General features: G+C 35.7%; 2 protein-coding genes across 5 annotated transcripts; one reads left to right on the forward strand and one right to left on the reverse strand.

Annotated features, from left to right (window-relative positions):
- The first annotated feature begins 481 nt into the window (after window positions 1-481).
- On the forward strand, window positions 482-3,461 carry LOC147286545 (LEAF RUST 10 DISEASE-RESISTANCE LOCUS RECEPTOR-LIKE PROTEIN KINASE-like 2.1). Of its 4 annotated transcripts, XM_086239007.1 has the most exons (4): window positions 482-1,076; window positions 1,173-1,335; window positions 1,916-1,945; window positions 2,267-3,461. In XM_086239007.1, exons 1-4 carry the CDS (start codon window positions 537-539, stop codon window positions 3,376-3,378), a joined length of 1,845 nt encoding a protein of 614 aa, XP_086095133.1. In that variant the 5' UTR covers window positions 482-536; the 3' UTR covers window positions 3,379-3,461. The 4 variants fall into 4 exon arrangements, with proteins under 4 accessions (XP_086095133.1, XP_086095131.1, XP_086095134.1 ...); XM_086239005.1 differs by having other exon boundaries at window positions 483-1,335; window positions 2,267-3,460; XM_086239008.1 differs by lacking the exon at window positions 1,916-1,945 and having other exon boundaries at window positions 483-1,369; window positions 2,280-3,460.
- Window positions 3,462-4,444: 983 nt separating this feature from the next.
- Window positions 4,445-10,150, reverse strand: LOC147286546 (uncharacterized). The gene is made up of 5 exons (XM_086239842.1): window positions 9,588-10,150; window positions 6,531-6,567; window positions 5,953-6,189; window positions 5,826-5,873; window positions 4,445-5,156 (listed from the first exon to the last, which is right to left on the reverse strand). Exons 1-5 carry the CDS (start codon window positions 9,890-9,892, stop codon window positions 4,755-4,757), a joined length of 1,029 nt encoding a protein of 342 aa, XP_086095968.1. The 5' UTR covers window positions 9,893-10,150; the 3' UTR covers window positions 4,445-4,754.
- Window positions 10,151-16,567: the final 6,417 nt, after the last annotated feature.

Below are 16,567 nucleotides of genomic sequence, written 5' to 3' on the forward strand. Positions count from 1 at the left end.
AGAGAGAGAGAGAGAGAGAGAGAGAGAGAGAGAGAAAGAGAGATTTGTGTAAAAAAAATAAAAAAAATTAAATAATATAATATGTTAATTCATGGTTAATTTTCAAAACAGATGTCATGATTAAGAAGGGAGGTGAACATACACCTTAAAGGAGGTGAGCAAAACTGCTCCCAGAAGAAAAACCTTCTATCTCATTCATTAAATATTTCAAGAAAACACTTGACTGTCCTCCCTTGATGATGATGTATTGTCTTCTATCAAGAAAAAACAGTCCCACAATTGGAAAATGGGCATCAAACAACTATATTAACTCATGAGAAGGAAAGGCTTCTACGTACCTCATTGCTGAATATTTCAAAGTCCTACAATTCAATCCTTAGAGCAACATTTTTTTATTGTTAATTAAAATTAAGAAAAAACAATAAAAATGCACGACCCAGTATTCCTCTATACTATCTCTTTCCTAATCGCAATAATCCTGTGGTTGTAAGTACTTGAATTTCTCTGCCCCTCACTCTGTGCTTTCCATCTAAAACATGGATTCTCCTCTGCTTCAGTTTCTGCTTCCTTTCCTTTTGATCACTTCCTTCATTTCAATCAACTTCGAGCTATCTCTATGCGCAGATGATTCATACTATACAAACTGCAACCAAACCATTGACTGCGGGGGCAGCACAAACATCACGTACCCCTTTTGGGGAGCAAACAGAGCCAATTACTGTGGTGAACCTGGGTACGAGGTCCAATGCAAAAACAACACCCCAGTGATCACCAGCATCGATATGGAGCTCAGAATCCTTGAAATGAATTCTACTAGTCCTCCGAGTGTAATAGTTGCTAGACAGGATTACTGGGGTACTATCTGCCCCCCGAGTATACAGAACACCACCCTCGACCCCTCTCTGTTTCGTTATCCCGCTTCTGGGATTAGCATCGTGACCTTTTACTACGGCTGCAATATCTCTCCTGGGATTCCGAGTCAGCAGCCTTGCACGACAGGCGGTACAGCCAACACCAGTGTTTACTATTTTACAGGAAATTCAACAACTGGAAATTCTGAGGAATGTACAACTGAGGTGAAGGTTCCGGTTTTTGAGGCGGCGTATCAAGCTATAGCAACTGGTCAAAATATCACCGTTGAGATAAATAGGGGTTTTGTATTGAAATTGCAGATTAATAATAGTCAATGGACTCAATGCAAGAGGTGTGAGGATTCAGGAGGAAAGTGTGGGATTGACACTAGTAATGGTGGTGAATTCCTTTGCTTTTGCAAAGACCAGCCCTATCCAACCGTATGTAATACAACTTCAAATACAAACACTACATCAGGAGGAGGTATGTACATATGTCCCTTGTCATTCTCATACAAATTACAGATCCTTAATTGGAAGATGTTAGAAATTTTTATGCCCATTTAATTCCAGACTTGGTGTCTCCACGCTTTTTATCCCATCCTAGGCTCCGACCTACTTAGGTCTTTGTTTTAAAATGATTAATTGGTTGTAAATTTAAACCCTGCACATCATCATCAAGTATGTGTGTCCCTAACTTGTCATTGTCTTATAAATTACAGATTAGCAAGATGTTAGAAAATGTCAAGCCATTTCTATCAAGGTTTCTGATTTGTTTGAGGGGAATTCTATTCATACCTACCAAATACTCAATATTATTTTTTTCCAAATCTTTCATTTTGACCTCAAATCAAATTTTAAAAAAATGAAAAATGAAAAACGTACCAGCAAACAACGCTCCCCTATCCAAGCCCCACCCACCCACCATCTGGCAGCAACCCTACCACCGCCGGCCCCTCCCCTTTCCCGGAAGGGGCCTCTATATATATATATATATATACAGAACTCTTATGATTATTAGTGAAAAAACAAGAACTCTTATGATTTAACCTTTTTGGTTGCAGGTTCTGGTGCGCAGATAGCTATTGCTCTAGGTATGTATATATAGTGAAATATATAACAAACAGAAGTTTCTTTGAATATTTCTTTTCTTTTCTTTTTCCTTTCTTGCACAAATTAATAAGAATAATGCTATATTTACTACATTCTTATACCACATTTTTATACCATCTTACGTGTCATTATTTTACTGGACAAGATTTTTCTTTTTCTTTTTAGATTTTTGTTTTTATTTTTTAGTATCCAATGTATGAATGCCATGTAAGTTGCCACATAAGGTGGTATAAAATTGTGGTATAAAAATGTGGGATATCTAGCACTACTGAATTAATAACTTCAATAATTTTTGTATATAGTTATCTTGGGAACTGTTTTTGGGACCACCATAATCATTGTTGGTATTATGTGCATATCAAGGAAAAGAAAGGTCATCTTCAGGAAATTTAAAAGGAATGAGTTTGATGTCGAAGCATTTATAAGGAATTATGGATCACTTACCCCACAGCGGTATAGTTATTCGAATGTGAAAAAAATGACAAACTCATTCAAAGAGAAAATAGGTAAAGGAGGGTATGGCATTGTATACAAAGGAGAGCTAGCAGATGGCCTTGTTGTGGCCGTGAAAGTGCTAATGGAGTCCAAGGCTAATGGAGAAGAATTCATTACTGAAGTTGCTAGCATTGGTAGAACTTCTCATGTCAACATAGTTACTCTTTTGGGATTTTGTTATGAGAATGATAAAAGAGCTCTGATTTATGAATACATGCCTAATGGATCTTTGGATAAATTCACACATGATCACACATCTTCTAATGAAAATTTTCGGTTAGAATGGAAAATATTATGGGAAATTGCAGTTGGAGTTGCGCGAGGACTAGAATACTTACATCGTGGTTGTAACACAAGAATTCTGCATTTTGACATAAAGCCACAAAACATTCTCTTGGATAAAGATTTCTGTCCTAAAATTTCTGATTTTGGCCTTGCAAAACTATGCATGACGAAGGAGAGTATTGTGTCGATGATGGGTACAAGAGGGACTGTTGGATATATTGCACCGGAAGTATTTAGTCGGAACTTTGGAGGAGTATCTCACAAATCAGATGTTTACAGCTATGGGATGTTGGTTCTCGAAATGGTTGGAGCAAGAAAGAATTTGGATTCTGGAGTGTCTCATACTAGTGAAATGTTTCCGGATTATGTTTATAAAGATCTAGAGTTGGAAAATGATGAAAATATTTTTGGGGTTATATTAGAAGAGGAGAAGGAGATAGCAAGAAAGATGATATTAATAAGTTTATGGTGCATTCAGACCATTCCATCTGATCGGCCATCAATGAGCAAGGTGGTAGAGATGCTGGAAGGACCTCTTCATTCCTTGCAAATTGCACCAAAGCCTTTCTTGTTTTCACCTACAAGACCTACAGAAGAATCTGTGACCACATCCCAACCATCTGAAACAAGCTAGGGCTGTATTAATTATGTGCTTATTAGGAAATTCAAGCTAAATTGTAAAAATATTTTTAGTTTGTGAAATTGAAACAACTTTCATTATGTAGAAAGTGAAAAAAAAAAAAAATTTCATTATATAAAAAGTCAAAATGAAAGCCATTTTCATTTTTACTTTGTAAAATTTCTAAAACCACATATGTGACTCAAAATTGTCAAAATTAAAAGAACAATATTAACGTAGAAATTTCGCAAAAGTACAGTGACCGAAAGTGTCATTTGACCTTAAATGTTTTATAGATTAGAGTTTTAATTGATTTTTTAATTTTGGGTAAACTGAAATAGTAAAAAAAACTTAGCTGAATTGAAAAGAAACTTTAGTTTAGTATCTAAACTGAAACCGCCCCTCAATTTTATTTCAACAGCAGTACAAAAATCTTTTTGTATTTCAGTTTTGGGGGCAGATCTGTGACATTAGTTTTGCCATATCAAACTTAATATGACTTAAGGGTTCTAAAATTGTGTCAAAACTTGTGCCAAAAACATGATGTCACGGATTCAATCCCTTCAGTTTTAGGCACAAACAAATGAATCACTATTAGTTTGGGGCCAAAAATCCAGTTGGTATGCCAAATTTCTTCACCACCAACTTTATAAGGGTGTAACGAATGGGATTTCGGGTTTAGCCTTCAGGTTTCACGATGGATTTAAAGAGAAGGCAAAGTAAAGTAGTCGTACTCTGTTAAGCAAACTTCAAACGGAGAGAATTGAGCTTACACCACAATACAGGGAGAGTAAGAGGATAACAAAATCAAAACTCTCAAAACTGAAACCGCAAATCAAACTGATGTCATTTGACATACCAATACCTTAAAATCAGCAGAGGATCCAGTTACCTTCAAATAATGGTCACTTCTCATTCAAGATCAGAATTTGTCATGCTTTTGTGGTCGGAGTCAATTGTGATCCTTTAACTGAACAGTTCATTTACAAGTTTTGTACCCTACTGTACCTAGCCATGAGAAAAATACAACCCACCCAAAGAAGACTTATAAATCCAATAAAATTATGCTTGAATTTCGATATGACCAGTAAATTCCCAGTTCTCTGGACCCAGATGCAATTAGAAATACCAAATTACAAGGAGTGCTGAAACTAAAGGTATTTGGTGTTTAAATGAGGCTGATTTTTCATAAGAAACACTAAGCAGGGTTTCCCTCAAATCTCTGAATATACATACAAATGAAAAATAAAATTTATGTGAACAACACACGCTCAAATCTATTCCGCTGAGAATAGATACATCGTTAAATAAGTGGAAGGAGAAATCGAATACCTTATCAAGTGGATATTAGCTCATAACTTTATTTCAACTGCTTTCCATGTAATAACAAATCACCACACTAACCCTTTTCTTCTCCTAAACGTGTCAGCTCGGTCAGTGCTCATCCGAGACTTTTCAGGCTTGCTTGACTTTTTAGACTTCTCAAGTCGACTATCTAAACTGTTTCTAGAAACTTCTGGAAGATCAGAGGGCAATTCAGATGAATCTGAAGCAGCAGATTCAGGTGGTTTACTCTGGTTGTCAGAATTTACTGTACTTTTTTTGGAATCGTTTGTGGCTGATTTTGACTTGCCAAGGCTCTGTACAAATTTCTTTAGATGTTTAATAAATTCCGGGTAGAGCTCAAGATTGCAATGTCCACCTCCACTAATCCACAACGGTTCATACTTCTCCTTGCAAAGCACCCAAAGCTGCTTCCCATGGGAATAATCTACAACCTCGTCTGCTGTTCCCTGGACATGGGACATTTTATTACTATTTTCCACAGCAGAACTTCTAAAACAATTACAATAGGTAGCAATTTCTAGCTTGAGAGATGGAAATGGAATGTGATTGGTAACATAACCATAAAGTATAGCTACCTCTCCTGATCTCAACCAGATCATGATACCTAGAATCCCACATAAAATGCAATCCCCAAACCACTCTTGCTTAGTTTTTTGCTAAACTAAATATTCACTTATATTGTTCGCCAGATAGATGCTGCATGAAGCATCTTTTTATCAGTTCTGTCTGGTGTCCACCTAAACTGGATGCAGTTATTGATGTTATAGCAAAACTTCATAAAATAATATGTCGAAAAATCAATGTTCTAGCCATGCATTCCGAGTTGGATTTACAATTTCAAGTTATAAGCAGATGTGGGTTTCAACTTAGGATGCAATCATGGTAAAAAAAATCAACTGAAGAATTTGATCCATATGAATTTTCTCAACCAATAGTTATAAACTTTATGTAATCTCTTGAAAATTAATTAAAGAATTTTCCAATGCTAAAACCTTCAAAGATGTTATTCATTTTTTCGTACCATAGAAATTGTGTGGTTAAGTTTCCACCTCCCTCTGCAATTAAGAGGGAAAGAGGGAGGCAGGGAAATCAAAAGAGAGAGGAGATATACTTACATGTATAACGAGGACAGGACAGTTCACCATTGGTATTTTGTCGATATTCTGGAAAAACATAATATTAATATAAGCCCCATTTGCAGGATGAAACAAGCGTGCAGTACAATCACTGGTACCAAAATACCTTGTAAATATCAAACCAGTATGTCCGTTTGACCGGGTACAAAACCCTCAGCCCAGACAAAATGGGACTGTGTAACACCACACCTCTCAAGGTTGGTATACGTGATGCAAGATCAACAGTGGGGCCACTACCGACAGACTGACCATATAATATTAGCTGTTCATCTTTAACCCCATATTGCTCCTTGAGACATTTGTATGCTGCATCAATGTCTGCATATGTATTACATTCACTTGCCTGTTTCAAAAGGAAAGGGCGACTGTTACATCATTATATATGTTACACAATAAAAATCAGAACAGCTATAAATTTATCAAAAGATGGCTATACTCATTCAAGCGAAGTACATGAAGTATCAATGACTGAATATGCCAAATCTTCATTTGTAAATCACTTACAATATATTCTCTATTAAAAGGTAACGAAAGTATATTCTGATGCATCAACTCTCTCTCTCCACAGACACAAACACATGGCTTATACGCATTACTGACAACAACATATGAAGCTGGACAACACATAACTAATTATAAGAAACTAGGCATCTTATGACAGCATCGTTGGATGAGGACATCTACCTTTCCAGTTGACTGTCCATAGCCAGAGTAATCATACCTGCAAAATCCATGTAAACAAGCATTATTAAATTAAGCCAATGATAGAAACATATAATAATTAGTTAAAGCAAGAGATGGTCCTACAAAAAATTATTGTGTTCCACTTTTAATCTGTATATTCATATGTCTGGCGCACCAAAAGAACCCTTTATCATGTTATCATTTGACTACATGATAACTTGAGACCAGAGACACAGCTTGAGAACTGCATACTATAATAGAATGTATATCACTGAAGAGAAAGTCAATGGGCTCAATGCACTATATCTCAATCTGCTCATAATTCAACTAGAGGACTGATAAGATCAATGGTGACCCAATCAGACTTTCCAATAGAAATCAATGGTAAAATTAATGACCCTATTATTAATCTAAAACACGGATTTATTTTTTTGGTATACTGGGGGCCGAAGCCTAAATCAGGGAAAGAACCAAACTACCCAGGGATAATCCTGGGCCTAGAAAAACGTCTTAAATCTGGGCAATTTCAGTAGGAGGTTGGACCAAGAAAACCTTGCCCAGATTTAGCCCCAGCCCAAAAGAAGCCAAGCCATCTGCTACCCCATTCTGTTCACAATAGATGCGCCTGATAGTATGAGTCCAGTTCTTCTCCAACAGATTCTGGCAGCTCCTGATTAAACTGAAAAAAGCATGGTTAGAATCAATAGAGGAACAGATCTGCTGAACAGCACAGAGAGAATCTGATTCCACCACTAATGGCTACCAACCAGATCTCCACGCCAGCTCCAAGCCAAGAAAGATAGCCGAAAGTTCAGCAAGGATAACTTCACAACCCAAGTTAGCAGCGAAACCCCCTTTCCAGTCCCCATTCCAATCCCTTATAACACCCTCAGCACCAATCAATCCTTGAAAACCGCTACATTGAGTTTGTAGCGGCAAGCTTTAGAAAATTCCCAGCAAAGGAAAACCTGCCCTTTAGTTTGAGATACATCTTCCACGGAGTTTATTAACCAACTATAAACCCTTAAAAAAGTGATTAGCTACTATTTTTCCTGTATATCCACGACAGCCGCTAATAGTTGATGTCAACATCTATATTGTGGCTAGGAAACTACATACAGAAACCATGCCCACACCGAAAATACCTCAATCTTTCTAGAACCTATATCTCACAAAACTTATCCATGTACATAGCAGATTTGATATACAGAATACAAGTCTAAATAATGCATGTTCATTCTACGTATATAAGAGCCTAACAAAGTGTAATGTGTTGACTCCAGCGAGTCAGATATTATGGGTATAACAGCCCAATAACATGAGCAAAGGTTAACTTAATACATGTAGATATTACATGCAGACAAATAGATACTATTCCACAGCCCAATAAGATGCCACGTGGAGATGTAATATAAAGACATGCAAACAAAATTACAGACAGACGTTGTGTTCTCATTTGAGCCTTTTTGCAGGTGAAGATAAAACTCTTTTTTGGTTTTGCTCCAGATAGTTAGATACATAAGTTTCGAAACAAACAATATGCTGCATCATCCTCTATTTCTTTCTATTGTGCAAACTGCACAAAGACGTGAAAACAAAACTGCACACAATGCTTATAAACTCTCCTCCTAAGAGCCATTATTCATTACAAGCCACACAAGTTGGCATAGAGGTTACCCTCCCAAATGAGTTTGCACTACATGTGTGCTTGCAGGCATGTGTACAGACCGCATGCAACAACCCAAAATGATATATCATACCTTTGCCATACAAAAGAGAAAATCAAACTATGTTATTATTCATGTCTTATGCTGCTAGAACAAGTCATTGATAAAGTCCAGCTTTGATCATTTTACAGATAATAAATTGGACTGCCACATCCATTCATAGTCTTAAGCACATACACAATTTGAAAATATAGCAAGATGTTATGAAATGAGAAAGTAAGATACAAACACCGAGGAAACGGGCTTGCAAACTGTATGACAGGGGAAAAGACACTATACGTTGAATATGGGGTGTAGGTTTGGCTTTCAACTGGCTCACAAGATCTTCAGTGCTAACAATTAGGCTGTCTTTGTTTGTGTACAAGATCATTTTTTTGTTCGTAAAGCTTTGCTTTGCTTTAATTTTCCATTCATTTGGCTTTTTTTTTTTTTTGGTCTGAAACATACTTCATAAAACGAAACAGAGGGGCAGAACAACAAAAACAGGATGGGGGTCAACACCCAACCCATCCCATGGGAGAAGTAGACAAGATAAAGCAAAAGGAAACAAAAGAAAGGCAGCACCGGTCTAGTATCTAGAAGTGACACTAGCAAGGGGAGCTGCAGCTAAAGAACCAACTAACAAAGCTAACACAACTAGCTGGGGGGGGGGGGGGGGGGGAGGGGGGCAGGGGAGGCCATCCCTGGAGAGAACAAACAAAAGAGAGGTTGGTGGCTGGTTAACCCAGGACTCCATGCACAACCTCTGCAATCCAAGCCTTGCCGCAGCATCAGCAGCTGCATTGGCTTCGCGGGCTATCCACCGCCAAGAAGCTTGAGAGAAAGCCTCATTGAGCTTGTGAATAGCAGGTAAAAACGGGAAAAGCCTCCAGCTTGGAGAAAGAATACGTCCATTTATGGTGTCCACAAGCTCTCTGATTTGCAAATCTTGTAATATTGGTAAACGTAAAAGGAAACAACTTAGACAAGTAATTTTTATTTATACTTGAGACTTTAGAAGACTTGCTTCCTTGTATATCCTAAAGGCACGTTGATAACTGTAACAGTTTCCATCTATACAGAATAACAATTCCCTGAACACCACCTATAAAAATGTTAAAAACCAATTTGCTACTTTGGACATTCACTAGATTAGCTACCAAGCATAACCCATAAAATTACTTCAGCTTCTGAATCCTCAAGAATTATTGCCAAACCAAACGAAAGCAATCAAATTACAACCCAAGTTCAAAACCCTGAAACCAAATCCGCCATGAACCTCAAAACTCAAACTTTGACCCAACAAAACATACCAATCATCTCCAAAAAAGAAAACAAAGCAAGCACTTACCCCATCAAATTCATCCGAAGCCGAGCACTCAATTCGACGAAAAGCTCGAACATCTGGCCCAAATCAGCAGCATTTCCATGGGAGTAGAGCAAAGTAGCAGAAGCCTTGGGGTGCTTGACGTGTACGGCGACGATTTCGTTCCCGCGGCGAGTCCTGAGCTTGAGCACATCCACGTCCTCTCTCCTCGGAACCTCGGGAATGTAGAGTCTCTCTCCACAGGCCTCGTCGGCGACGACTCTGTACGACGGCGGATTCGGCGGAAAGAAGGCGAATTTGGCTGCGATTGAAGAGGTCACCCCGCCCATCTTCTTGTTCTCATCAGAGGCTCCGAATTTAGAGGCCCCAAACACACCCCATCAGATCGAGAGAGAGATGGAGAGAACAGAAATGGTGGCGGTGGCGTGTGGGAATGGGAAGTGGGAGGCGCGTGGGGAATTGGGCAAGGGAAGGAACGTGTCAAAGTTGGCCGAGGAAATCAAATCATCGCCTTTTAAACGTTGGGAGTCCACTCGGATATCAATTGTTTTTTTGAGAGAGAGAGAGAGAGAGAGAGAGAGAGAGAGAGAGAGAGAGAGCACGAGTGTTCAACGTGGGTGGCGGGGCATTGTTCCCCGACGGCGACTTTATATGATGGCCTACTGTATATAGCAAGAGGACGTTAGCTTCTGTACAATCAACAATCACAATGGGATAGGATCATAGGAGGATAAGGGGAGTGGGGAAGTGGGACCCGGGAGTGGGTATGGATGGGACCGATGGGTTTTAATGCTATGTGGGGCCTACCGAGTGCTTGATGATGGAGGATTTGATTTCGTGACGTGGCATGGGATCATGGGATCACGTGGTCTTTTCGGATGTGTTGGGGCGACATGGTAGTGTACGAGGGATATGTGTTAGGTTAAGATCGAGGGGCAAACTGCTAAGTACATCACATGATCACTTGCTTTGTTAATTGTTATAGTTGGATCTCGGAGGTAAAAGCATGTTGGATCTGTTATGTAATTTTAATGTTGAAGCACTAACCGAGATGTAATTTTAATGTTACACTGATCATCTTTTTTTAACCCCTAACTGTATTATGATATTTTAATCTCTAAAATAAGATTTTGGGCAGCCGACGTGATCATTTTATACGGCAATTGAAAAGAAATTAAATAGAAGAGCAATATTGATGTCACTATATGGTTCTATCCGTCTTGAAAATCGCTTGACCGTGTGTGAAATATCAAAGACTCAAAGGCATGGCTTCCTTTTTTGCTATAATGCAGACGTGCCACTGTGCAGCTGAGAGGTCAAGCATAGAATATTGTTGAGTAGTTTAATACGCCTCTCTAACTTCTGAATTGAGAGAATGTAAGGTTGAGGAAAAGGAGAAATTATTGTGTATCAACGTAACATCACGTGGCATGATGAAGTGGTGTTATTAATCTATTTAAATTATAATACATGTATTAATTAATTTCTAAAATTCTAAAATCTAAGAAAAATTTTAAAATCTAAAAAAAAATCTTGAAAATCGTCCACGTGTTATAATTTTAATGAATTGATAATAATATGTTATTATGTCATATGCTGTATGTTACGGGTTAGGTACAATAACTTTTGGAGACAAAGAAGTTAATTCTCACTTCTCATTGAGACTCTTGATTGTCTTAGTGACATAGACTTTTTGTGTTTTAATCATTAAGTATAATGATGACAGTGTGTGAATTCGATTATACTAGTATACAATATACATGACAGTGCTGACATGTGTACAAGTATTTTACTTCCCCCGTAGTGACACTAACATTTTCCTTTCCTTTTTTGTTTAGGGAATGCCAATTAAACCCCATAGTGATGAGGGCCAAAGGAAGTAACTTTGGTGATTTCAATTATGTTCATGTTTTGAACATTCAATAAATTTCTTGCCAATTTACTTTTAGTAAATTATTTATTTCTTTACAATATTTATTAATGTTTTCTATTATTAGTAGTCCAACTAGTACTTGTGGTATATATATCTTTTTTTTAGGCTCCGTTTAGGATTGTGGTGGATGATCCAAAAGTTACTGTGGATGACAATTCTCAATCACCTACAACAATTTTGGTATTTGGTAAAAAAATTAAAAACTGTTTTTTCCCACAATTCTCAACTCCCCACAACAAAAATAGAAAACAGGTTTCTATGTGTTTTTGAAAGCTGCAGTGAATCACAGCAATAATGAATAGTTTATTTTACCCATAATACCTTCATTGATTTCTACAATTTTTATTTGTTTATTTTAAATTAAAAAATATGTTCATTGTTAGTTATATTTTATATTGTGATAATTAATTATAATATTTTATTTGTATGATTAAAATTATAATATACCTAAAAAATAATAGACATAATTATTTAATAATGTTGTTCTTAGAAAAATTAATGTTAATAAAAATTTGTAGCAAAAAATTTCAAAAACAAGTAAAAAAACATTTAATTTTTACCAAATAAATAAGTGAAAGACACTTTCAGCATCATGTCCATTTTAGTAATTATACACAATCACAAAACTTTTACATTAACATTTACCAAACACTTTGATACTGTTTTTGTACTCACTGCACTTTTGAAAACATAGTTTACCAAACACTTAACTGCTTTACTTTACAGCTGACTTTACTTCACAGTTGTTTTACTTCATAGTTGTTTTTCCTCACAGCAATACCAAACTGGCCTTAGTAATTTCCCATAATATATTAATGTAACCTTTGGTATATATATATATATATATATATATATATAGGAAGCTTCAAGTGTGAGATCCCATTAGTATTAAATGTGGGATAAAGTGGATGAGTTAACTCCATGTAGTTTTTTAACAATCCGAACCGTCTATTTTTTAAGTCTCTATTCATATATCATCTTTACAAAAAAATTAGCTAAATCAGAACTCATTTGTCTATCTAACTTTGATAAAACAAATAGACGGTTTTATCGAAAATATTTAATCCGTCTAATTTTTTTTATTTATCAAAGTTAGATAGGTAAATGATTTCTGATTTGGCTAATTGTTTGCAAAGATGATCTTTAAATAAAGACCTAAATAATAGACGTTCGGATCATTGAAATATTATATGGAGTGAGCCCTATGAGGGATCCCACAAATAAAATAATTTTTATATATACAAGAATGCTCTAAAGCTAACTGGTTAGCAAGTTAATACAAAGCTAACCACCATATTAGGCCCACCACCCAATGTAATCTCAAATATAAACCATCCATTTTTTAGGCCCTACTACAAAGATCATCTCTGTAAAAAATCTCCAAAATCGGAAGTTATTTAGCCATTTGATTATAATAACAACTATTTATATGCTTTTATAAAAAACAGTGATCGTCTATTTATTTTATCACAATTAGATGACTAAATGATTTTCGATTTAGTTGATTTTTGCAATGATGATCTTTGAAATAAGGCATAAAAAATGGATGGTTCGGATTATGAGATTAGTTATGTAGTGAGCCGAAAATCATGGTTAGCTTCATATTAACTTGTTAACCAGTTAGTTTTATAACACTACTCTATATATATAGGGAGGTTCCGTTAAGGGATTTATTAAATAAACTTATTTAAGGGATCATTCGTGGGCACACTCCACATTATTACTATCCTTACAAAAAATTAGAAGGAAACTATTTAATCAAACGATTAAATGGTCATCATTTTAAGTATTTGTTGAAAACATTATGTTGGTCGATCTATTTACTTGATCAATCAAAATTAGATATCTTAATTGTTTTTTATTCATCTAATTTTTTGCAGATGATTTTTGGATAGAGACTTAAAAAATATGGAATGGGCCCCACATGGGATCCCTCAAATAAAATTATTTAAATGATCCCTTAATGGATCCTCCCTATATATATATAAGTGAGGGACAATATATTTAGTGGTTGGATTTAACAAGATTGTGAAGCCAATATATAATTCATTGATCGAATTAAATAAATTAACCTTTAAATGTGTTCTTCATCTTAAGTCCCTCAAATGAGCCAGATCGTACATATATATTCTTGGTGTAAGACGTTTGTTTTTTGCTTAAATTAAGAATGCAGATGGGGAGTTTATTTTTTTCTTTTTCAAATTTTTATAACATTGGTGACCAAGGAGTTAAATTTCGTTTTCTAGGGGTATGAAAATTTTAACACTAGTTCATCAATTTTTTGATCATATTTCGCCGAAATTTGGCAAAATTTGGACGAAATTTCACTCAGCCCAGCCATCTCTGTCGATCTGTCTTCTCCTTGCTGGCCGTTACAGACCCAGCCGAGGAGGGAGGATAGAGAAGGGAGAGAAGAGAGAAAAAAGAGAAAAGAGAGAAAAGATCAGATTGGGGATGGACAGGGAGATTGGCGCAGGACTACAGGAGAGGGAGGAGAGATAAGAGAAATATATATATCACATGTCATATGCGACACAGTGGCTGGGAGAGAGAGTCACGAGAAGAAGAGGAAGGAAAGAAAAGAAGAAGGAAAGAAAAGAAAAAGGAAAAGGAAAGAAAAGAAGAAGGAAAGAAAAGAAAAAAAAAAGAAGAGGAAGGAAAGAAAAGAAAAAAAAAAAAGGTTTAGGGTTGATTGGAGTTTAATTAGAGTCTTTGGACAATTAGAAAGAAAAAAAAAAGTTTGGGGTTTCGTTTGGCTCTTTTGGGGTTTTGTTTAGTTATTTTTAAAACCGAAACCATAATACATTTCTATATATAAAATAATTTAAAATACTCTAAAGAGCCTAAATCCTAATATCTTATACCATATACTAAAAAATATAGAGTATATAGGGTTTAATATATAGATTATAGAGTATAAAGAGTATCAGGGTATATAGAGTATATAAAGTTTAGTATTAGGTTTTAGTGAATAGATTATAAAGTATAAAAAATATATAAATTTCATTTATTCATTATACTAATTTTATTTAACAGTATTTGCCTCCAGCGCTCATTATATTCATTTTATATCATATGAAACCTACTATATAATTTGGTTTTTTCAATATTTTTTATCAATGTAGTATATAATTTGTTAAATAAACATATGATAAAATTTCATTCAAAATTTTCGTATTTTGATAACAATTTCCATCGTTTCTGTTTAATTTTTTTCGAAATTTAAAAATTTTCGAAATTTCCGTCAAAATTTCCATCGAAATTTCCTCGAAACCCGAAATTTTATTCCTTATTCGTGACAAGGTTCAATATTATAAGGTATAAAATTATTGTTTAAGGTTATATTTTAGGTTTTAATTCTCAAGTTTTGGGTGCCCAAAAACTTAATCGAGTAACAATTCTTGATCGACGATTATGTAATCTAATGTATTAAAAAGCAATGTGATGAAAAAGTGGAAAAAATGCCATAAAAATTCTGTGTCCGTTCTTTAATTAAAGAACAAATGTGTTGTAGAAAAAAAAAAAAAAAAACTATATATATAGTATTCCATAGAGGAATAGTGCAAACTTAAAAGGGGAATATATCAGTTCATTGTGGACTTGACCGAGTGCACTTGCACATGTAGAAGCTTTCAATTAATTGGTATTCCCTATATTCATGCAACTGTAGTTCTCAGATTCATTAGGCAGACATGCAGTTGAACTCTTTGCGGACCCATGTTACACAAAGACTAAATATTTTGAGACATATGAGTGTCTAATAAACCCTATTAACGGGATGAGGCTTAGGGATGTTACTAATGGACCAGCAATAGCTACCCCTAAGTACAATAGGCATCTAGGGTGGTCAAGAATGAAGAGGAAGAAGAGGGATCATGAGGTAACAAAAACACAAGAAACAACACTAACTGGTGACTATCATTTCAAGCTCATTTGTGCTCGCCCGTTGAGCTTGCGGGGGGATGATAGACAAGAGTCTTGACTTTCATGTGCTCAATCCTCATATAATTAAGGATAAGTCATCGAATATGATCAGTGTTAGCCCAAGTCATTCAACTAGTCCCTTCTGATTAAGTGATTAGTATAAACCTTGAGTGTTTGTATTTGTGTTAAAGTCTTATACTCTGGCTGTATATGTTTATAAATACTCCATGTATATATTTGGAAAGAAATATAGAAAAAGAGTCTGAATCTTATATCCTATTAGGGCCTAAAATCTTTTTCCAACTACAGAAAAGGACCCACTATGCCACATATATTGCCATAGAGAGAGAGAGAGAGATAATGAGGTATAACTTATGTGACCTACTCTGTAATTAATGTAATTTAATGATCGAAGTCATTAATTTCAAGTCTTCATACAAGGACCATCCTTGCAAAAAAATTAAACAAATTAGAAATTGTACGTTTAACCATTTGATTAAAATAACATCATTTCAAGTGTTTATGGAATCACTATGTTCGCCTATTCTTTCAATCACAACTAGAAATCTTAATGGTTTTTTATTTATGTAGTTTAGAAAGGAAGAATATGGAAGAAGAAAACCAGAATAAATTAACGTGGTTTAGCAGCAAGTTTTGCTGCCTACATCCATGGTGCAAAGAGGAGAGTTTCATTCATAAGAACTCAGGAGAAAGACACTCCTGATATAAGAGATACAGAGCTACAACAATCAACTACCTCATTAAAGGCACCTACAACCCAAATAGACTTTATGATTTCCAAGACAGACAATCACCCAACAACACACTAAATATTGCAGCCACCACAATTAAATAAAAGCTGCAGAGAAGACTAATAAATGTAATTCATTTATCAACACTCCCCCTCAAGCTGAGCGAAGATGTCAATGGAGCCAAGCTTGGAAAGAATCTCCTGAAATTGATTCAGCGGCAACCCCTTGGTGAATATGTCAACTAATTGTTCACCACTTCGGACAAACATTGTTTGAATTATGCCTGCCTGAACTTTTTCTCGAACAAAATGGCAATCTACCTCTATGTGCTTTGTTCTTTCATGAAACACAGGGTTAGATGCAATGTGCATAGCAGCTTGATTATCACACAACAT

This window comes from Dryas octopetala, chromosome 4, assembly GCF_963921425.1.
Source record: "Dryas octopetala chromosome 4, drDryOcto1.1, whole genome shotgun sequence".
NCBI lineage: Eukaryota > Viridiplantae > Streptophyta > Magnoliopsida > Rosales > Rosaceae > Dryas > Dryas octopetala.